General features: G+C 41.0%; 1 protein-coding gene across 3 annotated transcripts; it reads right to left on the minus strand.

Moving 5' to 3' along the window:
- Nucleotides 1–299: 299 nt before the first annotated feature.
- Nucleotides 300–24,442, minus strand: sertad4 (SERTA domain containing 4). 3 transcript variants are annotated; one of them, XM_088626085.1, is made up of 4 exons: nt 23,740–24,442; nt 5,698–5,877; nt 4,561–4,676; nt 300–2,319 (listed from the first exon to the last, which is right to left on the minus strand). In XM_088626085.1, exons 2-4 carry the CDS (start codon nt 5,858–5,860, stop codon nt 1,570–1,572), a joined length of 1,029 nt encoding a protein of 342 aa, XP_088482211.1. In that variant the 5' UTR covers nt 5,861–5,877; nt 23,740–24,442; the 3' UTR covers nt 300–1,569. The 3 variants fall into 3 exon arrangements, with proteins under 3 accessions (XP_088482211.1, XP_088482213.1, XP_088482212.1); XM_088626087.1 differs by lacking the exon at nt 23,740–24,442 and adding an exon at nt 20,726–20,893; XM_088626086.1 differs by lacking the exon at nt 23,740–24,442 and adding an exon at nt 7,806–9,616.
- Nucleotides 24,443–25,785: the final 1,343 nt, after the last annotated feature.

Raw genomic sequence — 25,785 nt, forward strand, 5'->3', positions numbered from 1 at the left:
TTAGACAAATAAACACAAATAGACTTCCTCCGTGAACATTTCAAAGAGATTGAACATTTCAAAAAGATGTTTTCTTATTGGAAATATCAAACAAAGTTGGTCATATGAAATAGCGTTTCATGGGATGTGTGGGTCTACAGTGTACAACAGGCAATGTTCTGTGCAATAGTTACAGGAAGTAAAGGAAGTGTTAGGTTGGGATACTGGGATAGCACATGGGCTGACCCACTTGAACACTGCCGAAAGAGCTGGGCTTGTGAACTGTGGGTCAGAATAAAAGGGAATATACAATACAACAATATAGTCATTCTTTTGGTTTATTCATTACAGTTTTTACAGCTGTCACAAAAATCACATACAAAATGTTTTTGAAAGCATTTATATTCCTAACGAGAGTTGTTTCATTTTTTAAACGCAGATACTTGTGCTTTTATTTTGAAATGCTATCCTGACACTGCTGTATTGCTCAGTTTTAGTCTTTTTAATGCTAGAGAGCTTTGGGTGCCTTCCCAAGACGAGACTCAGTTACAGAAAGAAAACTCGCAAAAAATAACACGTAAAGAGAAATAATTGAAATGTGGGTCCTTTTATATTCGCTTTCCCCGAATATAGACTTTTAAACAGACAAGAATCATTGGATTTTGCGATTCAGGCCAGAAAATACTTAAAAAAGCTCAAGGTGGAAACCAATATCAGCAGATGCTTGTGTCAGAAAGAAGACTTGTAGAATACCAAACGAGGAATCAAATAAGTGGAGGTATCTGGAACTTTTGTAGAACATCTGTCCTGGATGTAATCTCCCAGTTTGTACATACTGTAACCAGCTTTCTGAAACAAAAGACACTTTCGTGGAACCAGCCAAGCAAATTTTATTTGGCTGAAAATTCATGAGTAACATTTTAATTCCCTCTTTTATGCACGCATTGGCATTGGTACCTGTATTAGTACTGGTATCTCAATCTGCCTCAGTATTGGTACAGTTTTAGGTACAGTAAGTGTTACCAAGTGTACTGAGGAAAGCCAGGAAAAGAACGCTGGATAAAGGACATCCCTCCTAGAGGAGAAGTGTGTACAATTGTTCTCCTTTCCTCATTGTTTTTTTTATTCATCATCTGCTTCAGCTCTGTCAGTGGTATTCATGTTCCAGGTGTCCAAGCTGTTATTTCAGAAGTGCTCCAAATCACTTTTCTTTAACAGGATCTCCAAAATACAAACCATTTCATTACAGGAAAAAAACAAAATTGAGATATAAACATTACAAAAATAAGGCACCACACATTATTGTTGCTGTGAAAATCGACTGTCTTTGCTCAGTCAGCCCATTTTGTGGTCCAACATTTTGCTGTGCTATTGTATTTAAAGTCTACATTCTCCATTTTGGGGGGGAATTCAGATTCTTTTCTTTTTGCAAAGACAAAGACACAAAAGCTGCTTTGGACAACAGAAAATATAGATTTTTTTCTAAAATCCAAAGCCCGTGGCAAACCCGCTGTGAACTCACGCACCCCAACGGCAGCACGGTACACACAAAACTACTCCAGCTTATTTCCAAAAAACGTGTCCTTTTTCCTATATTTTTCTGCTCATTTGGCAGCACATCATGGGCTCCTGCCCAGCTTCACTTGTATCCACACTCCAGCTCGAATGGCCTGCAGTTTCACAGTGCGCCTCTCTCTTCTCGTGCTGCTTGTCTGCAGTTTTGACGCGCCCATGCGCTCCTTCCCAAAAGCCTGTTTTGTCCCTCAGCTTTGAACGTTCCTTGACCTCCACTTCCACCTGGTTCACCGGCGGTGGCAGGTCCAGACAGGGATAAAACAGGTCCAGTCTGGTCTCTCCACCCTCAAGGGGGAGCAGCTGAGGGAGCGGGGAAGAAGAGGAGGAGGAGGAGGAGGAGGAGGAAGAAGAAGGGCAGTGAGAGGAAGAAGCGGCCTCCTCGCAGACAGGAAACGGCAGGCGCAGGTAGCGGCCCCCGTAGAAACAGCAGCAGCCCTGGAAGCACTCCTCGCCCTCCCCGCGGATCAACCGGAAGCGTTTGCGGTAAGGTCCCTGGGCAGCGAGGGGGCCGGCGAAGCAGGGCCGCGGGGGCGGGGCCTCCCAGGGACAGGGCGGGGCTGGGGAGGAGGAGGGGGAGGGGGGAGAGCAGGGGGGGGGTGGGGGGAAGCACCAGTCACTCTGCAGGAAGATCTCGGCCCGCAGGCGGCGCAGCAGGTTGTTGACCAGAACGGAGCGGCGCAGGAACGCCTCGGGGTCCTCGATGAAGCGCAGTTTGTCCAGGGAGACACGCAGCACGTGCGCCCGCTCCTCCAGGGCGGGCATAACCTGCCGGACAGGAAAAGGGTGCGGGGTCCGAGATGTTAATTAGAACAGGGATATTCGCCTCACATTTTGTCACTGAATTAGAGACTGAAAACATCCGCAAAGGTTTTGTTTCCTTTGACAACAAAGTAACGGCATAAGAATGTGATCCTCTTTTAACGCAACCCAAGTACGGACTTCGGCAACTCAACTCTGGTTTGGTTTTCCCTCGTAAGGGTCTGGGCTTATTAATATTCTTCAATGATTTACTGAACACACATTCATTAGCTGCGTCTTGTCTCTGTCATGCTTTCAAATAACACCTGAAGAAGGCTTTACAGCTGAAATGTTTTGCTCTTTCTATTTTCCCCCCACCCCCCCCCGCTCTCCCCCCTCCCTCTTCAGATTAAGACCTAAAGAATCAGTCTGCTTGATAGTACCTGTTAGGTTCTAGACTGTTCCAGCACTATATTGAAAGAATCGACTTTGCTCTGTCCCAAAATTTCTCCTGCCTTTTAATGCCTTTAAAGAAACCAGCTGTGTTATGGGACTCTTCAAGTTATCGCCTTTATCATATCTGGGAAGCAGCATCAGTCCAGTTAATCAAAAAGTTTATTCAGTTAAACAATGAAGATCTCAGGAGGAATGAAAAGAATGTATTATCCTTGAGAACCCAGATGTCTAATGGACAAATGAAATGAAGATTGAGCTTCTTGGACATCCTCATCAGCATTACTCTACCACATACCAGAGTTTTGGCCAAGCACCTCTGCTAAGAAACTGAGGCTTGGCTGACAATGAACACTCCACCATGACAATAATCCAAAGTAAACATGCAAACTGACAAAGGAATGATTAACTTAAAGTGTTCTTGGCTGGCCATCTCAATCTTCAGATCCTGAGTCAGAATGAACATTCAAGATTCAAACTCAAGAAGGCCGTTCACCAATGGCATTTAGAGGGTCTGAAGGACCACATCCTTCTGTCTGATGGAATAGCCAAACACCCACCCTCAGAAGTGACAAAACCTCATAATTGGAGCCACCTAGTCAATACAATATATCCCAAAAGAGGATTTATAAAACAGTAAATGTGTTTTCTGTGCTTAAATGAATCATTTATGACGAATATGACTTTGTTCTTACTGTTTGTTATTGTATTGTAAAAGTATTGTTTTACATTTTTTGAGCAAGACACTTTGTCCAATTCATAAATCTTTTGTGAAATGTTATTACATTTTAGTTCTTGTTTTAGTGGGACAAGGATAAGTTCTTTGCAGTATCAAGAGGTACTGCAAATTAGGAAGAGCAGTGGTCCTAGTACTGTATCCTGTGGTACTCTGCTAATAACATCAAACCAGTTGTACATTCACCCATATTTGTCACGATTGCAACCCCTCCTCTTAAGGGCGCTCCAGCCCTTCCTCGTTTGTATCATTCCTGCCACCTGTTCCTTGTTTCTTCCCTGTTTCTGTTCGCCTTTAAAAGTCAGGCGCTCACTTCACCCAGCGCTCTGCATCGTGTGAGCCCGGGACCTGGTTATGCTTGGCTCCGTTATGTTTTTAGCTTCCTGCTCCTGTCATTGTGCCCCCCGCCGGTCCTGACCCGGCACCTGATTTTAATCTCCTGTTTGGACGGATTTCCCAGCCTTGGACCTTTTGCTTTCGTTTTTGGATTTCCCCTTTTGGATTTATTCTGGACTGTTCACCTCGGCCACACCTCCCCGGATCACCAGCACCGTATGGACACATACCCCTGTTTTCATCCCTGTTCCTGCATGACTTTTTCCTAGTGTATTCCTTCCTCACTATTCTGGATTGTGTCATCAGCATAGGATCCGGAAAGAACTGTTCGTACCTTATTCTGTACCTCCTGTTGTTTATTAACCAAATCTCAAAACAATGCTCACACATTTCCTCAAATACCTGCCATCTTTAAATCGATCTTTTGTGTGGAAATACTTGTTTGGATTGTAGTACCTAACTGATCCAAGATTTGATGGGATGACAAGGATGTGATGAAACACTATCAGACTGTTTTTTGTTTCCACACTATATGTATATTGTTAATTTGTAGTGTACTTGTGTTGTATTGTCTGTGTGTACTAGCCTTACCAGTTTATTAATTTATTCTTGATGTACTTGTATTATTGCTCCTTGAATGTACTTCATATTCCATCAAATCACCCTGAATAAGGTTGTCTGTTAAGCAAATACATAATAAAAATGTTACGAGCATGAGAGAAAGCTTGTGAAATGACACTCACTGTCTGACAGCAGCTCCTGAAGGTGAGATGGGAGTCCTCATCTTCCACATACTTCCTTTTAAAGTAGGCAATCCGGGAAGCAGCTACATGATCTGGAGCTCTTCTGTAAAGGGGCTCTGGAGAGATAAATCAAAAAGGATGGAACACTGTGAAATGTATGAGACAGTTCTTTGATGAAACACGGTCTTTTTGAAATGTATAATGTGCCATCCTTCTTCTATGTGACACCACATCTGGGACAGGTGCTGAGACCAGCGCTCAGCTGGTCTGGTGTTATACACAGACGGACAACTGCATAATGGTACAGAGCTATTTAAGGGGAACTCAAACAATGTACAAGCCTGATGTCATACACAGGCATATTCTTCTATCCACCATTATCAGAAAGTTAGAGTCATCCTGGAGCCCATCCTGAAAACTACACCTTGACTGGGGCAGTCCAGCACAGGACACAGAAAACACACAGGATTCAGTGGACAAAATTAACCTAACCAGCGATTTGTTGTTAGTTACAGAATGTGAGGAGACTAGAGCATCCCAGAGAACACTCACACGGACACAGGGAGAACATGCAAGCTCCACACAGAAGGTGTCCATGGTTGGAATCTAACCCGGGACCCTAGAGGCTGCTGCACTGACCACCATGCTGCCATGCCACCCCCATTCTTCTATCATTGAACAAATCGGGGGCCTCCACTTGCAGCAGACATGGCCTGAAGGGAGCAGAACAACAGTATTTTGTGGTTTCATGTTTTATGCTAAATTTTGTCAAATTTCACATTCAGTAGTTAAAAAACAACATTTCCCTTTCATATGAGCGATACATAATTCAGAGAGCCCAAATAATGTATCACAACAGCATCGTCCAAATTTCTGAGCAATTTTCATTTTCAGTGCACATTTTCTTTAAGAGAGCGCTAGCATACACAGCAGACACTTTTTATTGCAAGGAAAGGAAATAAGTGGTCATGTATGTGTTTGCACTGTGATGTTAACAAGTTGTGACTAGGACAATGCTGGAAAGCCACTCCATTCATGCGGCATGACTTCGGACTGACTTGGGAACCAGCTAGTGGCACGGAGGCTGGGGAGTTCTGTCCGCCTTTGGTACATTGTCAGGCCCTGAGGTGCCACTACCTTCTGCCAGCTGCTCCACAGCGCACTCCAGTGGAGAGGGGCTGGAGACGCAGCTCTTGCTGAAGCGCTCTGACTCCCAGATGGGCTGGTACTGTGGGGCCGCGGGATCTCCTTCAGAGGCAGCGTGATCGCAGAAGGGATTCATCGACAAGACCAGGGTCATCTCTCACGCGCTCCGGGCTGGCAGAGGAGAGGAGAGGAAGAACAGCCACTGAGAAACGAGCTGCTATTCATAACTACTACATACTACACCATTGTCTCTTTTGTTATACAGAGTACAATATTTAAATATTAAGCTTTCACCCTTGTATTGCCTATACAGCTCCTGGAAACCAGTCCCTGCACAACCTGTGAAAAAGACGTGATTTTTCAGCGCTCCAGTGGAACACAAAATGTTGTGCTCCATGCAAGCACGTACTGTACAATGACCCTGCGGAGACCTGCCCTACAGTTGTTCTTAAGAAATGGCCGGCAGATATGTGTCTTAAAGTGAACAGCGCTCTCTGGAATAACTGAAAAACATCAATGATCACTTTGTCTGATTTGAACAAGCCTTGGGCGAGATCAGCATCTGTAATGCGAGGGCAAAATTTATTAACACCTCCTCAGTTCACACTTGAAAACTTTGTGTTTTATCTTAAGTCATTTGGAGGCTGCAGCAAGAAAAAAAAAAGGAAACTAGAATTGCTTTGACATCTACATTCTTTAACCAGATGTTAGATGTATGTAGCTTCTAGCTTAATCAGTGTTCTGCAAATTGTGTCATTCTGTGATCACAAGCAGAACCTTCACTCAAAAAATCCTGGATGGTAGAAAACCAAATGAAAAAAATATTTTCCTTCCAATGCAACATTTTCGCTTTTTTGAATACACCTGGCATTACAGGGAGGGAGCTAGTTGTCGGTGTGTTGTGAAAAGCCACTGCAGTGATTCAGCCTAATGAAGAACAAGAGTATATTTCTCCAACACCCCCTTAAGCAAGATGTGTCACTATAATCCAGGTGCAAGATAAAATCTTTAACTTGCCTTATATACCTACAGGGCATTAAAGTGTCTTATATTTTAATACATTCAACAATAAATACATTTGAGCACATAGGAAAAAAGTAGACCTACACGTCTGAGTAAACCTATTAGCATAATTAGTAGGAGTTCTGGAATGGTGTTTAAAATGACAGTGCAATGCAAAATCTTAATTTTGGTTGAGGATCCTTGCTCTGGGGTACACAATGGATCCTCAAGAAGGAATGACACATAGTGTTGGGCAGAGATTTTCCACCAGCCAGCCTGTCTGTTTTATTTAAGCTTGTGCGAGCCGTGAGAACAGTGACAGTGTCTCTATTCCCTCTGCAAACATCCATATCCCCTTCAGCACAGGTCCTCAATGATACTTTTTCCTGCCACGCCCCCTCCCCCCCACACACTGCAGATCCGTTACCATGTCCCCACCACCCACAGCCACACCCCTCCCAGGGAGGTTCTGTGTTCAGATGGACAGGGACCCAGAGAGCACCTGAACACGCCCACCTCTCTCTCTGCCTATCTTTCAATTAATTCGAACACTATTCTAGACTTCCATGGGTAACAGCATGAACCCATATTTACCTATTTATAGTACTGTAAAAGCAGTGTTCACAATTGTCACATTGTGTTGGGAACCACTCATTGTGGCTGTTCAGGAGCCATCCTTATTTAAATGATTATTTATTTGACCATGTGTTTTCTGTTTTTGCTTTGTGTATTATTTCCCACTTTTCCAATCGTACTACAATAAAACAGCAACAAAATGTGCAGACCTAAGGCAAAATGAAAGCCTCAATTTAGAAGAGAGGAGCATTATTGCAAAAAGGCTTTGATGTTCAAAAAGTGGCAGTTCTGTGCTGTGTCCTTATACACAGACATTAGGGCAGAGAACAGGATTAAAGGTTCATTTAGTGCTGTCTCTCAAGAACATTCCCCGCTATACCTCTGCAAGGGAAAATTAGCTGTTTGGTAAGATAAAATGCCCAAAATGATGCAGAGGCTTATCTTGATCTGAGTTAACAAGCAATTTATTAGATTAAGAAATACTTTGGTTAATTAGGAGCTATTCAGGAGCTGTCACCTACCTTGGGCACCTCTTAATCGCGACTCTCTGAAAAACACAGTGCCATCATCATCTCAGAGGAGTTCTCTCCTTCCCAGCCCAGGCTTCTCTGTCTTGCTTTTATCTGTCTGCTCTTAAGATGTTGCCATCTTTCCAACGCTAGTAATCCGTGCACGTCAGACAGCTTACTGGAAAAGGGCAATTCTATTTGCTTTTCAACAGATAAAGGAAGACTTCTTGTTCTTTAGAAACACAGAGAAAAAAAATCTCCCTCAGGGCTTTTTTTTTTCTCTCAGCCTCCTCACTCTTTCTCTCTCTGAGGAATGCGAGACTAAAAACGCACGCTCTCACCCAAAGAGCGTCGCTTCGCCGCCTCTGTTCAAACAGTCCCAACTCCAGCGGCAAAACCCATTCTTGTGTCTTATCTCTGCCTCTCTCCTGCTGCCTGTCTCCCTGCTCGGTATTCTCTTTGATGATGAGAAGTTAATTGCAGTCTGGAGGCGCGAGGCAGAAGCAGGGGAGCGAGACAGAGCTCGCTCTCTGGAAACCTTGCTTGGACCTGAATGCTCTGTTTCAGTCAAAACACTGGCAGAGGCGCAAAAACGTGAAGCTGGCTCCTGTTTCAGTCCATGGGGTTGACTTTGTCCCGTAGGACATCAACCGAACACACAGAGAGCCTCACGCACACAACATCACTGCAGCCGGCAGAATGCTAAACAGCAGCTGCCAAGCATGACGAGGAGACAGAGAGAGAATTCTCAGTCAAAGACTCCTTTAAGAAGGGACGCCGATGGAACACTTTCACCTAGGGAAACTGCTTCCATGTCTTTATGTTGGTCCTACACAGAATTGCAACATTAATTTATTCTCAGCAAGGCTTTCAAAGGCAATGCCTACTGTTGTGACTAAATTATATGTATGCGGCCCAAAAACATATACAGCGTATACTTCATCCATATTCCGACAGTGATGCATACTGTGCTGTCTGATCACTTTAAGGAACTGGTTTGTTTTGAACGCTAGTGTTCAAGAATCCCGGCAAGATGAAGGAGCAGCCAGTTGAGTACAGAGAACACACCTATTGGCTAGCAAAGGCTTTTGGAAAAATTAGTAAGAAATCATCCTCCATTGCAAGAGAACTGCTTTCTCCCTGGTAAGGGGCACAGCAACCCAGAGCCTGGTAAGCATGATTACACCCTGGACAGTGCAGGATTACACCCTGGACATCAGCACATCTCAAGACACACACATATACTTGCAGACTAATTACAGCCCACGTTAAGCACAAATTACAGACACCAATTAAACAAGACAGTCTGTCTTTGGGAGAGGGGTGGAAACTGGAGCAGCTGGTAACACACCAAAGCATTGAGGTAGCATACAAACTCCACACAGATGGTCCCCCTTTCCAGAACCAATCCCAGGAGGCATTACCTGGGAGGCAGCAGCACTAACCACTATTACACTATGCCACAGTGATTATATAGTAACATTTCTGTTTCAAATAGTCTTCTCCATGGGTAGTGTGCATGAATGGAGTCATACAATCAAACCTAATTGGAATGCATGGACAGTATATCAAATTACTAAAAAGTCACCCTGTGCAACCTTGTGATCTCTTTTACATCTGAATTAAAATGCAACACCGGGTTTATCGATAAGGTGCATAAGTTTTGATTTTGAATGATATAGTTTTGATTCTTTCAGTATCTATCTGAAATCATTACAGCAGCAAGCAATTCTCAATCAGGACTTTCTGATTAACTCAGAAGGTTTTTAGTGACTTGTGTATTATGTTTGCCAAAAGATTATGTTTACAGTACAAAGTACTTTGGCCAGGAAAATCAAGATTCATTCATTTCATTAATTAATTATTTAATTCACAATTGAAATAAATAAATAAACAAACTATTCATATATTTTCTTCTGATATACTCTATGCTTGGATAGGTTTGCAATTAGTAACATCCCCTAATATCTGCTGACTTTTGCAATTGAATTGAACAGTCACACACAAAAGGAGGTCATTCGGCCCATCTAACCCTTGGTAGTTAGTATCTAATTTATTTCATTCAGCTGGTTCTTGTAAGAAACATGCTTGGGTAGCTTGTTCCACACTCCAACAGCCTTTAGAGTAAAGAAGTGCATCCTGTTCTTAATTGTAATTCAAGAATTCCTTGAATTTGTCACTATTCTTAATCTTTCACTAATTCATAATTACTATTCTTAATCCTAATTTTTTTACAGATCCCTGACTTCACAAAGAATATGCATACAAATGTAAAACATTAGTAACAAAGAACAGATTGAGTGCATTTTCCTCCTGCAATGTACTGCATTTCAACTGACCTGGCATTGCAGTGCCCAAATTGCAATGTACACGGCCTTTCTTTGGCTTTAATCTCATTATAAACCGCAGCTGCTCCCCTTGAAATTCTGTCAAACGTGGCCACGTCTTGTTCTGCTCCCGAGCTCTAGGGAAGTATCTCTGTTGGGGCAGGTTTATTTTGGAATTAATGGTTGCAGTGAAGTGTGACAGAATGCAGCCTCCTCCCTGCCTCATGTTTACACCAAACAGAGTTCACCAGGAGACTTCTGAGAGCCCGCTAGTCACCAGGACACAGTGCAGCAGATGAATCCCACAAAATATTTCAACATCGGCAGAGCAGATGCCAGGGAATCGATCATTCCATAACCAAAACAAAAAACACAATGGTTTTCATGAGGAAGAAGGAACTGCCTTGCTCACATACTGTACTGTATTAAAATGCTGGAGTATCACCACTATAATACATATACAGTATAACAATGAATGGCAAGGAACTTGAGGAAGCAGTTTAGAAAAGACTGAAGTGTTTCAGTGGACTCTTTACTGTCCCCATCCAGACATCAATAAACAAGGTCAAGACATTAGCATACATTCTGAAAAGCTTGAAGAATCAAGAGAAAAGATATTACGCTAAATTTACAGAGCACAGTGGTTAAGATCTCATTTACAAAACTGTGACAGAAATTAGACTAAGTAGAGTCTCCAGCAAACTCTAATGTCCTAAAGGCACAATTTACTGTCTACAGGCAAGATAAATGAAAATACATTTTTATACCGAAGAAACATGAAATCTGGGAGACATGGTTGAGATGCAGTTGGACACTGAAAATAGCAAAAGGGACTGACAGTTAATCTAGCAATAACTTCAGTTTATGGGGTAACTATTACAAAAAACTCCCCTGCAATGTGTTGATTCCCTACAGAACAATTAACCATACCATGCCAACATAACCCATCTAGTTTTTTAATAATTTTTTACATTTGTTACTGGAAAGCACAACAGAATACAAGGCTTAGAGCACATGAGTGCATTTCAATCTTTAATCTGATCTGCAGGCATATACCATACTTGCCACATGTCTACCAGACTTTTGAAAAGCTGTAAATGGAAACCTTGCTCTGTGAGGAGTTTGTATGCTACCTCCATGCTTTGGTGTGTTTTGTAAATGAAATATGTAGAAATCCAGAGCAAAACTGCTCTTAAGTCCTGACGATGCATTTAAACCATCTCCACTCAGCAGTATTAACACTCATGGTCTTGATGAGATGTCAACTATTTGTTCGGCATCAGGACCCTCTCAACTCTCCCAAAGTGTTGATGAATATCAGCCAATCATGGCTTCCATGAATGTCTATGACTTGTGCCAAGAGATCTGAATACACACTCCTGCCATTCAGTGGACTACAGAGGTTCTGACAGAATTCAGGACTATTGTAACATGAAGAGACTGCTCCTATTAAGTGACCAAAGCCACAGTGATCCTTTATGTGCGCCAAAGTTGCGTGATCCTCCTCACACAGAGAAACATGCTTGTTGAGCTCTGTTTGGTTGAGGTTGCACACCCCCACGGAACAAATCAGACAAACCCTTCTCTTACCTCTGAGTTTTTTATCAGAGCTGATTGCCATCATAAAGTCAATCCCACCTACACTAAGCATGTTACAATTTGCAAACCACCTTCAAAACATCGGGCAAGTTCAATCTCACCTTTGTGCAGTGTTATATGACTGAGAACCAGGGAAATAGCTGATGGGTCTAATGTTTTTATGGAGGGATGTCCACTGAATAGGGGTGAATAGGACAATCTCTTTGTGTTGTAGTTACCATTTTACCATAGGACAGGGCTTTCCAATGATGACGCCTTCTAATATTAGCAGAATTACAACAGGAATTTGTAATGATGCTATTGATGGATAATAAACCCATTGACATTGTAAAAAGAATGGCTGTGACACAAACTAGAAAAGACAAAATGTTCCTCTGACTACTATTCCCTGGGTGGAATTCTACCATCTGAATATAACTAAACAAGACATGCTGGCTCTGTGCTGCAAGATCACTTGGGGCAGGTCATTCACGATAGGTATTTTTGTAGTGAACTTCTTACATTACTCTAAGACCTAACCAAAATGGCCACAAAGAGAAGTCAGCTGACCTATCAAAAGAAGGACCCAATCCCACTAACAAGGGAGAACTGGGAGAACAATATACAGTATAAAGGACCTGGAAGGACCTTTATTAGTAGGTAGATGTGAGGGGTAGCAGGTGTTGTGTGGATAGTGTAGTTGATGCTGGATTTGAATTTAAGGAATAATGAATTGGAATGGAACAGACAATGATTTAGTGATTGTGATCTTTGGACAAATACTTGAATGCTCTTAAATGGCTACTGATGAGAATGGAAATTGACATTGGTTTGTGGATTCTGAATTGAACTCGAAGAAGAAGAAAAAAGATTAAAAGAACATTTTGTGGTGTGTGTCATTTTATTTGTCTTTTGCATATACTTTTCAATTCCCTTGTGACACCACAGTGCCATTAAGAAAACTCTTCCAATAGTCACAAGACAGGAGTAATACCACATATTACTTGTACTACATGTGACACTGATTGTAATTAATGATTTTAATAATTGGAACTAAACTAGTGTAACCATCTGCTATCAGAAAACCATTATAAAATATTTTAATCTATATGTTCTTTGAATGAGCAACAGAAGTAATGAGTACAAACAGAATGTAAGATATGCTTTATTTAAATTTCCAGCAGGTGGTTGTTCCTCATTAAGGGTTATTCTTAAATTGTAGGTTGTAGGCAATCAAGGAAAAGCATATACTGTATGTGGATTGAAACCTAGTTAATGGATAGAAAACAAAGATGTGAGGTAAATGCTCCATAAAATCATAGGGGTCTGCATTAGGACCACTGCTCTTCCTAATTTATATAAATTCCAGTATAGTTAGCAAACTAGTCAATTTCACAGATGATACTAAAACAGGAGGATTAGCAAACTGTAGAAACTGCAAAAGGAACTCAAAAAGACAAACTCAAGATTGGGCAAACACCAATCAGAGGGCACTTAACCTAGATAAGGGCAGAGTGTTGCATACGGAAAGATGAACTATAAATAAAAATGGGAAACATCCATCCATTTTCCTTGCTGTATAGATTCTATATTGGCAAGCAATGGGCACAAGGCAGGATACATCCTGGATTGAATGCCAGTCCATCACAGGACACACAAAAGCGCACACTCACACCAGAGATAAATTTCCCAGAAGCCAATTTACCTACCAGTAGGGTATGCCACAATTCAGCCATAAATGGGAAACACTGAGCCTGAAAAAGACTTACAGTAGACTTTAATGTTGACACACCATTAATAACTTCTAGACAATGTGGGGTATTGTACTGTGAGTATGAAAGATGTAGACAAAAAAGAACAACCAGCAGCCTAAAAGGACTGCTAATACTAAATCTAAGCTTTGAACAGAAAAGACTACAATAACAGCTTATTCAAGTACTGTATTGAAAATCTTGAAAGGTGGTAATAGAGTCAAAGCAATGGACTATCGAATCAACAGTGAAATACGAACCAGATCACACAAGTGGAAACTAAACTGCATGGAATTACAATAGAGAACAGGGGGGACTGTTTTACACAAGGGGCTGTCATTCATGAAGTGGATGGAAAAAAGCCTTGGATCAATCAGCAAATTAGCAAACAAATGGCCTATGTGGGCCATAGAGCCTCCCCTCATCTGTAACCTTTCTTATGTTCTTAAAGCCAGGCATGCCCATACACTGCTTAAAAATGACAACACTACTTTTCCACTGCTTTTTGCCAAGACACAGCACAGACACACAACAGGTCTCGGAGTGATAATTAGATACCACTCTAATATGCAGACTTTTCAAGGGTGCGTAACCTTCCTATGAGCAAGATTTTAATCATTAGCCTGACAATGACAGTACTTAACCTTTAGACAAAAGAAATCCTTGGGGCTTTTTTAAAGAGCGTGCACTGCCTATGTTGATGAAGTACATTTGAAGGAGTTCTGTGTGTCTTGTCAGCAGAGTCATTATCTCGCAGGCAGAGAACTAGAAATCATTCCTGACAAGTATAGCTGCCTTTGTTGTGCAGTGTTATTATGATTAAGAAGCTATGACCCACTTAACTAGGACACTGAAAAACGCACCAGAAAACACTTGCAGGATTTGTTTCAAGTTTCCTGTAAAATGTGTTTATTTCCACAAGAGGAATTAGAATGCTCTTCTGCCACTCCTGTTTAAAAGTCAAGCGTTCTACATAGTCACATTAACACCTTAGCCCACATAAGTCGGGGACAACAGCGTTGGAGGTTGCCACACTCCATTAGCAACTAAATCCATAACATTCCAGCACAATGCTTACTTCTTTGTCCAAAGCAGGGACACTAGCTCAGTAATTCCCCCAGGAGAGATCACATCCCTTTGCCACTTACAAGGGATTCAAGTCTTTAAATTTTTACAATATGTGTATTGCAACTTCATTTTGTTCCATTCTGCTATGAGAGAGTGCACAACCCATTCAATAGCACTTGAGTTCAGCTCTGCAAACTTCATTCTCTAAGACAAATAATGGTAGTGGAGACTGGTGGTGCATGGGATTATATTCCCATGGAGTATCTGAGGGTCCTGGGAGAATCTATAGTTTAATAGACAAATCGGGACAACGTTACTCTTTGTAGACATCAACAGTGAAACACAAACCAGAGGACTCCAGTGGAATCTATGGAGAGTTGAAACAGAAAACAGGAAGGACTACATTACACAAAGTGTTGTGGGAGTCTGGAACAAACTAAGCAGCCAAGTTATTAAAGTTTCTTTAATGAAATGTTTGGATAAAATCATTATTTACTCCATTGCAGGTAATGTAATATTGCTTATGTAGCATCCAACCATGAGAAGGGTGACAAAACTGAATCATGTAATTATACTGTAGACCAATGCATATGACGTCTATTACATGTAATGTAAACAATTATTAGGAAGGTCATACCTAACCAACTTGTTTGAGCTTCCGGACCAAGCAACAGTAGTAATGGATAAACAGCCTATGATGTGGTGTATTTAGAGTTTCAGAAGGTCCTCATAAAAGATTTCTTCTCAAATTACAGGTGGTAGGCATTCAGGGAGATGTGTTTGGACAGAGAATTTATCAAATAGAAAACAGACTGTACAGATAGAGTCAATGCTCAAACTGGAGCGATGTAATTAGTACCACAGGGATCTGTAAAAGGAACACTGTTCTTTTTAGTTTATATCGACAAACAAGATTTTAGGATCATTAGTAAACTAATGATATTTGCATTTTATATGAAATTCTGAGGACTGAAAAGCACTGTGTAAGTTGTAAATAACATTCTAAAACAGTACTACAAAATTCAAGACTGGGCAACCTGGGGAACATCAGAATGATCAGTAAAACACCAATCAAAGGCCACAAGAAGAGTCTATGTGGAAATGCATTTAAAACTGACCACAGGAGGCAGTTCTTTACCAAAGGGTTGTGGAACAAGCTTGAGTGTGGAACAAGCTTTCTATCCATGTTGTAGAAGATGATACTCTGACATCTCTTGTTCGTAAGTGTTCTTATGTTCTCACGTTTTTGTGCAATGGTCTCTTTCACTTACAGTTACATAACCTGTCATACACATCAGTGTGGAGTTTAAAGTAATTAAATGAATGAAAAGTGCTATGGTATTAACATTTATACAGACAGCATTTCAGATTTCCAATTAACTGTAATACTGGGTGTAGTTCAGTGGAGATCTGGGATTAAGAGGCTCAGTACTGTTCCGTCAAAACTGCAGTGGTCATGTAGAGCAGGAAAAGTCCATTTCATCCATCTGTCACTTTGCACAAATTCTAGTACGTCCAGCCCAGCCTTTCACCTTTGACAGTTTAAAGAAATCTAATTTAAGACATATGCTCTTAAAAAAATAATTGGGCATAATGTTGCTGGCAGCACGTCTAACATGACTGACAGGAGTTGCAGCACAAGCATGCAAGATCTTGCGATTTCCTGGCAGATTCCTCTTTAAATTCCTTGGAAGTACAGAGCTAGAATTGGCAAGTGCTCCTTCTGCTATTGAACCAACTTCCTCTACAGCTGAAACATGAAAGAGCCCTCTCAATACATCAATGTTCAAAAGCCTGGAAAAGAAGTTTCATTTTTAGCCATGTAACCGCTTTCAAATGCTTTTATATTTCCCGTTGCATTATTTTAAGGAAGGCTGTAACTTTATATAGGAAATCCTGCTTCTATGATTGCCAACCCATATCGGAAATTAGATATGGAACAATAAATGTTAATTTACTACTCTGCTAATACTCTAAAGTGCACTTTTAAAAGAATAATTATATAGATTGCCTTTTGAATGGATACAAAGAAAAGTAGAGATGTCTGCAAACACCAATCCGTGGACATAACACATGCCTCAAGGCACAGGGTGCTGAAGACAATTTAAGTTTTGTTGGACAGTGGAAAACCCTGTACAGTGTAGAAAGGACTATCTGCACTAGTGCAAAGGATTATGCTTGATTGAGAGGGATACCGATCTTCTTATGATAAATAATCTAATTCCAAAGAAATAGAATGGAAGGGAATAGAACACAAAGGAGATCCACTACAGACAAAAAAGAAAATTTAATGGCTGAGAACTAAAGAAGCACAGCTTCAGGAAGTGATGGGGAAGAGCATCACATTAGCACAGACTTTCTGAGAGACAGAAAATAGGCAAGAGGTACTGTAAATGCGTGACATTGTATATCAAAAAGAGCACTCAGGCACAAGAACCCGACCACAGTGAAGGGTCCCAGAAGCCATATAGGCCAGATTTATCAAAAACTATTCAAAAGATGCTGCCAACTGCCTGTTTCAGATGTGAATCATAATATAGTTGCATGTGAAGGAATAAGAAATGTACATGAAAAGGAAGAAGAAGTTATCACGGGAGATTTTAGTTTTCCTCAGATGGATTGGGAAAAAACATAATCTGGACATCAGCAGTTTAAATTGAAAGGGGAGACATGGTCAATGATTGCTTCTTTACTCAGAACAGTTTAGCAGGGCACATTCAATATGAAATGCCTGCATTGAGGTAAAAGAAATGCTTGAAGGGCATAATAAATGATTACAGAGTAAGTAAATCAAATTCTAGAAAGCAACCCCCCTAATAGATAAAATCAATTAGAGAGATTAGCCATCCATCCATTTCCTAACCACTTTATGCAATGCAGGGTGATGGGGGAGCTGGAGCCTATAGGCGCGATCATGCACACACTCACATCAGGGTCAACTTCCCCAGAAGCCAATTAACCTACCAGTATGTCTTTTGGACTGTGGGAGGAAACTGGAGCACCCAGAGACAGCCCACACAAACACAGGGAGAAAAATATCCGAACTCCACACAGAGAACACCCCAGGAATTAAACTTAGGGGCCCCAGCACTGTGAGGCAGTAATACTAACTACACCACCACCATGCTGCCCTAGGGAGATTATAAGAACATATATAAAAAACACTTAATGTACTGTAATATATATAGTTCTTTTCATCATTACAACAGCAAAAAAATAGTAAAGGATGAACTAAAATGTATCAATGACAATAAAGGGAAACTTTCAAATCATGACAGTGGCTAGCATCACCATAGATGCGACAGAGCTGCTACAGGCACCAGTAGAAGAATTTAAGATGCACATCTGCTGGGCCTGATGATCTACTAGTTTTACTAATGGAGATGAGAAAAATAAAGACCATCAACAAAACTCTCACTCAAACATCACTCAAGACAAGGGTAGTACCTGTCCATAAAAAGATGATCAGTCTAAACTAAGTAACTCTAGACCAATAAGTCTTATTATATAAGATAATAAATAGAACTAAACTGGAGGTTCCTCTGTAAGGTAATTTTATTTTGGACTAAAAATGGTAGATCTTGCTTAAATAATTTCTTAAAGTTCTCTGAACAAGCAACAAAAGTGTGTTTTTGGATAATACATTGATCAGATTTGAAGATGATACAAAAATAGGATGATTAGCATACACTAAAAATGTAGCATAGAAAATTGAAAGAACATCCCACTGGCCAAAACAGTGACTGATAACATTTAATGTGTTCAGTTTTTAAAGTGCAGTTTTTTTCTGTGAATGAAGGAAAACACACTTTAATGTTGACACTCTTTCTTCCTCCTCTAGACAGTGGAGGGAAACAAACTCCAACAAAGGTGAAGAGCATGTGAAAATATAAAGTTAAAAGTGTAGAATTGAAATGAACTACACTGGATAGATAACAAATGTGCAAGCACTCTCAAGATCTCATTTAGAAACTTATGCCCTACTTTTTTTTCCATCGAATTATGAACTTGCTGGTCTGGAATCACTCACAAGATCAATCACAAGAGCGACCACATACAATGCATCCCCAGGCTTAAAGAGATATCCTACACTTTAACAGTCTAGAACAGATAATATTTTTTAATATTAAAAGAGAAGACTACAAGAGTACTTGATTCAAGTGTTGAAAATTCAAAGGCACAGAAGTCAAGACACCAGACTTCAAAATCAAGTGACAATCCTGAGGACACATATGGAAAGTACCTGAAAGTCATTTAAGCCTGAGAACAGATAGCAATTCCTTACCCAAAGGGTTGTGGAAGTCTAGGACAAGCTACATAAATATATTGTTAAAGCCGATACCTTGGTTTCTTTCAAGAAATGACTGGAAGAAATCTGGGGATGAATTAACTAGAGACAGGCTAGATGAGCCAGTTAGCCTCATCCTGAAGTTCTGAATCAAAGTCAGAAGTCTGGGTACCTACACCCTGAGAACACTGTCTCTGTTGAATACACTATATAATTTGGAGGATAAAAAAATACATCTTTGCTTATTTTGGGCAGTCTTCAAATACATTGTAATAATTGAATAAAAATGTACTGGCCACCAAACTTTGAGTGAAATATGTTTCATCAAAGGATATATATTTCAAAATGTGAAAAAAAAACGCAAAAACATTTTTGAAAGAAGAAATATTTGCATGGACAACTAAACCAGTCAAGGCCAACAAGGACGAGAACAAGCCCAAAGGATTATCAGCTACACTATATGGTCCTTTTTCTACTGTTAATTTCAAATGCTCTCTAGACTTTGAATTTGTGGTACATTGGAATAGGGGCTTCAGCCAAGGTGGACTAACAAAACCTTTGCCAGCCTTTCAGCGCTAACTCTGGTGCAAAGCCACATGTTTCCGTGTTTCTGGGCTGCACGCTATGGAAGGCCTCTCTAGCACCTCTTGCACACAGTTAGCAAAAACACTGGATGAACAGTGAGCTACAAATCTGGGAGAGGCTAGTCTGTGGCACTGCTGGCAGAGTTTTCCCATAGAGCCTATTTAATGAAGCTTCTGCCAAGAGTCAAGAGGAGGCAATAAAACTCAAAGCAATTAGTCCCCTGCTTGTAATTTATTTAATCCAAGTGCTCATAGCCAGGCAGGAATGGGCCATTCACATCCGCAATAACCACCAGTTATTCCAATGAGCTCTCTAGTAAGTTGGGGAAACAAACAAAAAAGCTTCATTTTTGCCTTCAAGCACCTATTATCTGCGTTTTACAGTTTTTTGACTGCCGCTAATAAAAGAGCTAATGAGGTTTCATTTTCAAATGAATTTTGCTTTGTTTCTTACATGCCTTAACTAGCTTTGCGTTGGCGAAGCAGGACTAATTTGGTTGCAAGAAAGGCATTCCAGTCCAGTGCTAATTTGAAAAGTGTACATAAAAAAGCCTGGTGCTGGGCTGGAACCTGTTTGCAAGTCGGAGCACACTGTGAAAGAAATAGACAAATTTGGCTAGGATGTACCAGCATAACTACATAGTGAGAGGCCAAGGGTTTGGCACATGTCTCAGAATAAAAAGACACAGGGGTTATAGCCTCATGTCAGAGGAACAATGAACTTCCTTTAAAAGGCCTCCACATCTGCAGAAAAGGCTGAAAGTAATCTAATGGTCCCCAAGTCACAGTTTACACCTGTATAGCATGCAGATCAACAGATCAAGTACAGCTAACCTAACCTCTACACAACATCTGAGGCCACATCATATATTATTTTAAACATACAACAGATACAGAGCAAACCACCTGCTGAGTAGATTTAAAGATATACACGATTCTTCATGGTAAACATTGTTGTCTGCACTTTAAAAAAGCAATTATTTTCCTCAAAATACAGTGCCCTGCCAAAACAACATGAACCTCTATGTGGTCTATATAGAACAGGGCACCTATTTGTGCTCTAAGTGCATGTCTTGGGCATTAAATGGTTCATTTGAGTATGACAGACTAAGATATGTACCGTATCCTGCTATTCAGAGAATATATCCAGGTTTGAAAAGGGGGCAAATTGGATGATTTTTGTTATGCTGATTGTTATGAAAATAAAAGCATGTTTGTTTTATCCTGAACAATATATTATACAGGTTAAATATTAACTGCACCATAAGATTGTCTCATGCCATCACATGTAAAAACTTGTTTTTTCAAAAATAATAGCACCGGTTCACATATTTACAGCACAACCTGGACAAATTCCTAGCCTCTGGGATTTCTCTCGCCTCATCCATGATCCCAGGTTCGCTTGGAACAAGAGTGATGCTGCTGCGCTGTATCTTCAGAATCGATGGAGTTCAAAAGCTGCCGGATCTAGAGGGACTGGCTCAGAGCAATCTGGTTGAGATTGGTAAGAGGACTGCATTCAGTCCAGGGATGGCCAGTTGCCGAGTGGCAGCGGGAGGGAGGGAATGACATCACAAGAGGGTCATGGGTTTAGTCTCCAAGCACCCAGGGCTGCGCCCATGAGCAAGCCTTTTACCTTCACTTGCTCCAGATCCCCGGCAAGAAAAAAGGGTCCCTGGGAGCTAACTTGCAAAAAACTAGTGCCCCAACCAGAGGTAGTTTTGTATTTTTGGCTTGTTTATTATTAAAGATAATTAGATCAGCTCAAACCCTATTGCCCACATTGACTGATGAAGGATTTTAAATCAAACGTTTTCTGGCTGTAGAGATAAAACTCTTCTTTGGCTGCTTAAAGAGTTAATTTGTAGAAGGACGTTTCATTTGAAAAAAGTTTAGAGAAAGAAGAACAGCCCAGAGGTGGGGCAGATACTACTATAGCTATTACATCCAGTTTAAGACAATTGTTTTTGCTTCCAAACATCTTCTGAGAACTCAGTGCTTCCCTGACTATTATAACTCTGTCTTTTACAGTTTTCCTTCTAAGGAAAATAAACAGCAAAGGTTGAATTCCTGGCAAGTGACTCCAGATGTTTTTGGCAGAGATGACTGAAATCTGGTTCCAACCTCAATACCAGTCCATGGGGCTTGTGTGTCTGTTTTTTTTTTCATAAAAGGAAAAAAAAGGAAGAAATGTGAGTGGAGAGAAAGCCTTTCTGCTCATGAAAGGCAGCCAGTGTTTAAACAAGGTCAGTTCCTTCAGTTGTCTTTGCTCAGACATGCAAGACAGCCTAATTTAGACAATATTTGAAAGCAACCTGCTGGGTGTGTCTCCTCTTTTTCCCTCTCACGAGAACTCCACACCCATCCATTTTCCTAAAAATGCGGGAATCTCCGATGTTCGTTATTATTTTTACAGATTTTTCAAGAGTTGAAAAGCCTGCCATTTGAGAGATGCCAAAGAGACACCCTGCCGGGACAGTGGACAGTGGAATATATCAGTCCAAGGCTTCCTTTTTCATTTGGATGGGTTACTTTTCCACACTGAGCACTTTCGCAAAGCACTTTGAGTAACAATATTATTTACACTTCCTGGGGGTGGTATTATTCAAGTCAAAGCAGTAGAATAAAAGGACAGATCTGGGTACATCTGTGTATATTTAAATATTTCAGCCCTTTTCCAAACCTGTGCTTAAAATCTTACAATATGGTTATAGTGACATGTAACAGGGCATGTAGTAGATGCTACATTTCTTACATGTCTTGTACTAATGAGTCATAAACCAGGAAGAAAGGTTAAGCTGTTTTTAGGCTCTTAAGGTCTGTGCTGGGAGGGATACTACTCTACAAACTCTGCACCCTAGTGTTCCTGAAAACCCCAGCTGAATATCACAGGGCTATTACAAAAAAAAAAATTCGGAAATTCTGGAGCATGCCAAGGCTGAGACTCTTGAATCTTTTAATTTTGAAAAGTCTTGAAGTCTTTAATTTTTAATTTTGGACTAAAATCTTTCAGCGCTACAAAAAAATACGATCGTGAGGACACAACAACAATAAAACAAATATACAGATCTGTGCAATTGCATACAGATACACAAACGCATGTCTATGTGTACACTGTATGTGCATTATTTGTACACAAGTGTTGAATTGTGGCCATAAATCTGTTAGGAACATATATTGTTGGACAAACCGAGAAAATCGAGCCATAAAACTAATTCGACCCCGCTCTCCTTATTCCCTATGGTGCGGCTCTTGTTCCATCATTAGTGTCCAGTGTTGGAGATACGGCTGTTTTGGACACACTCCATTACACTGTGTCCGGATCTAGGCTGTGTTCTGCCCTACAATGTTAGGAAGCCCCAGCTGTGCTCCGGTAGTGTTTTTCTCCCCGCTGAGATCGGCAGCTGGCCACATCTGGAAGAGAGCGCGGCTGTGGTGCAGCAGCGCAGCGTGTGGGGTTCCGTCTCCAAGAAGCAGCGTCTGTCTCTGACCTGAGGACTGGCACTTAAAGATCTACCTACTTGCGTGAAAGTCTGTTAATCCGAACTTGCTCGGTTTATCAATGCTTTCATTAGTTGATCCGAATGAAAAATTAGTTTTGACCTTTGAAAAACTCCATATGTGTATGTCCCTCTTGGGGTTCTGTTTAGTAATCCGTGAAGGTTGTCAAACGAAAGACACCGACATCTTAACGATACAATGCGTTATATGTTTGAACATAACTATGTTTTTTGAATAATGGAAGGTAAAATGAAAATCTTAAATTTCACATGCTATTATTAGTATAGTATATAGTAAAAGTAGGAATAGCGTGCCAGTGGAAAAGGGGAAAATGATATGGGATGGTATTACAGTATATACAGAAACAAAGTCACAGACTGATAGTCGCTAAAGAGAATATAATGCTCTATCTTCTAAAATTGGCATTTAAGACGTAAACCACAAAAAATAATTGGCCATGGATTACTTGTCAGCAAGAAGCTTTGCGCCGTAAATAATTACTACGATGTCGATTTGTAACATTAAACGTGTACGTTTCATGAATGGACCATTTACCTTTTTGTCTTTAGCATTTAACCCTCGCATTGAAAGAATCAATTATTAAATATACAAATATATCAGAAAGAACAGAGCAGTTTGATTTTAATCCTTTTGAACTCATCTCCATTTTGACCGACATGCATATATCCAAAACCGTCCTTGTGACAAAATCATTTCGGAACTATGACATTCCACAGTGCAAATGTCCCTCTTTAGTGTCACCACCTCCCTCGCCTGTTCCGCCTCATACAGCTAAAGCACTGTTGTTCATTCAGGTGACCGCCTTTGCGCACGAAATTACACACCTACCTTTAATTGAGTTTTCCTTTCCTTGAAGTTGGTGCTGAGTGCAATTTTATGACAGTTTTCTTTTGTGACGAGCAGCTCTTATCCTCCGTCACCGGGAGCGGTAGTTTCATCACAAGTGTCAAAATCCTTCTTTATCTGCAACACCACTTGCAATTCTAATGTTGAAAACAGGTTGAATAAAGGCGGTGATATTCTTTTCTCGCCTCCTTAATTTATTCTTTTGAATCCCCGTCCTTCCGTTCGCTCAGGTAAGAGCAATTACAACAAACCTCCCTTGAGCGCCGCTCGACCAGTCAGCAACATCAACGGCACTTTCAATAACCACGTCAGTGTTTTAAACAAAGCCGTGAAAGTTGGACTGTGCATCGCCTATCTCCAGACTGCGTGCTTTCCCTTGAATACAAATGACTCCGCTCGAAATCCAACTGTCACCACAAAGGTGTGTTTCTTCGATTGGAAGGGGGCGACTTGAAAACGTCTGGAGGAAACTCGCACATCGCCCCATCCCTCTTCATCCCAGTGCAGTACTTTCTCTAATCGTCACGGCTCTCTCTTAGAGGTAGTCCTTCTGCTGGACTTGAATTCAGACGAAAGGGATTACAACGTGTGACCGACAGGGAGAAGAGGGGAGGGAGGCAGCGAGCCCAGGCATCTGTTATGTATTTCCCCTTTGATCCAGCGTCGACTCGTATTTTCCAGCATCTCCTGAGCGCATTTTATTCTGTGCTTTCTATTCAGAGAAGCCTGGAGAGGTTATGCCAGTGAGAGCAGCCTGATTAAACGGTATATATACATATTCTTTTTTTTTCTTTCTGACTACAATTCTAATCATCAAAACCGGAGATTGATACTCGAGCCAAAAGCCCTTTATTTTTCTTAATCACTGCATGTGAAATCCCACGGTTATTTTCCTTTTTTTTTAGAAGCAAAAGGAAGATCGACGTTTGAAAGACCTCGGCTTCCACAGAGTTTACGGAGTTAGCTAACCATAACGGATAGATAGATATCTTGAGTAGATAGAATTAACAACTAGGTAAAATGTATCTCCGGTCTCTGAAGATCTCGGCGACCAGCGCTAACCGAGAATAAAGACAGATAAGAGGAGTTCTTTGAACTGCGACTGGAAAGCAGTGCAAAAAGACTGCAAATGTTGTGTTTTATCCGTGTGACAGGGGCCACACAAAAAAGACAGAAATATAAATCTTGAGGTCGTGAAGGTTTTCTTATCCACTGTAAAATCACACATGGAAGAAAGTGCAGGGTTTATTTCAACGGAGAATTAAACGAATTCTACCGCCTCTTTCATAACACTAGTGTTGTACAAACCTAGTAATGGAAACTGTGGTTTAAGAACTCAGTAGACCATTTTCCTAATTCAGGCCTGAACTCTCAGCATCTTTATCAAGGTGGGGCACGTAGAGAAAGAGAGATCACTTTATTAACCATATACAATTTCTTGCATTAGGAATTCATAGAGTATGTGTGCATATCACAGCTTGCTCTCCATGAGACACAGACAGGGAGAGAAGCTTGGGGTCAGAGCACAGGGTCAGCCATTGTACAGCACCCCTGGAGCAGCTGGGCCTTGCTCAGGGGCCCAACAGAGTAGGATTCCTCTGCCAGCCACAGGACTTGAACCGGCAACCTTCTAGCCACAGGCATAGACCCTTACCCACAGTGCCAATTGTTCCGCTACAGAAAAGAGCAACAGAGGTACACTGTCCAGCCTTGTCAACCGTTCGAGGTCTAGCACTTTTCTAACATTATCCAGTCCAATCTTTAAAAACAGAAACAGTTACCATGTATAGTCAGGTCCCTTGGGTCCCACACACCCATCACTCTGTTCTACATTCATCTTTCATTTTGGAGAACTGGTACCAGGCTGTCGGATAAGATCACTTTATTAGCCATCCACAATTTCTTGTATTAGGAATTTGTCTTTTCACATACTGTACCCCAACGTGCTCTCCATGAGACACACTGACAGGGAGAGAGAAGCTTGGGGTCAGAGTGCAGCCATTGTACAGCGCCCCTGGAGCAGTTGGG

This window comes from Lepisosteus platostomus, chromosome 3 (genome assembly GCF_059453375.1).
Source record: "Lepisosteus platostomus isolate fLepPlt1 chromosome 3, fLepPlt1.hap1, whole genome shotgun sequence".
NCBI lineage: Eukaryota > Metazoa > Chordata > Actinopteri > Semionotiformes > Lepisosteidae > Lepisosteus > Lepisosteus platostomus.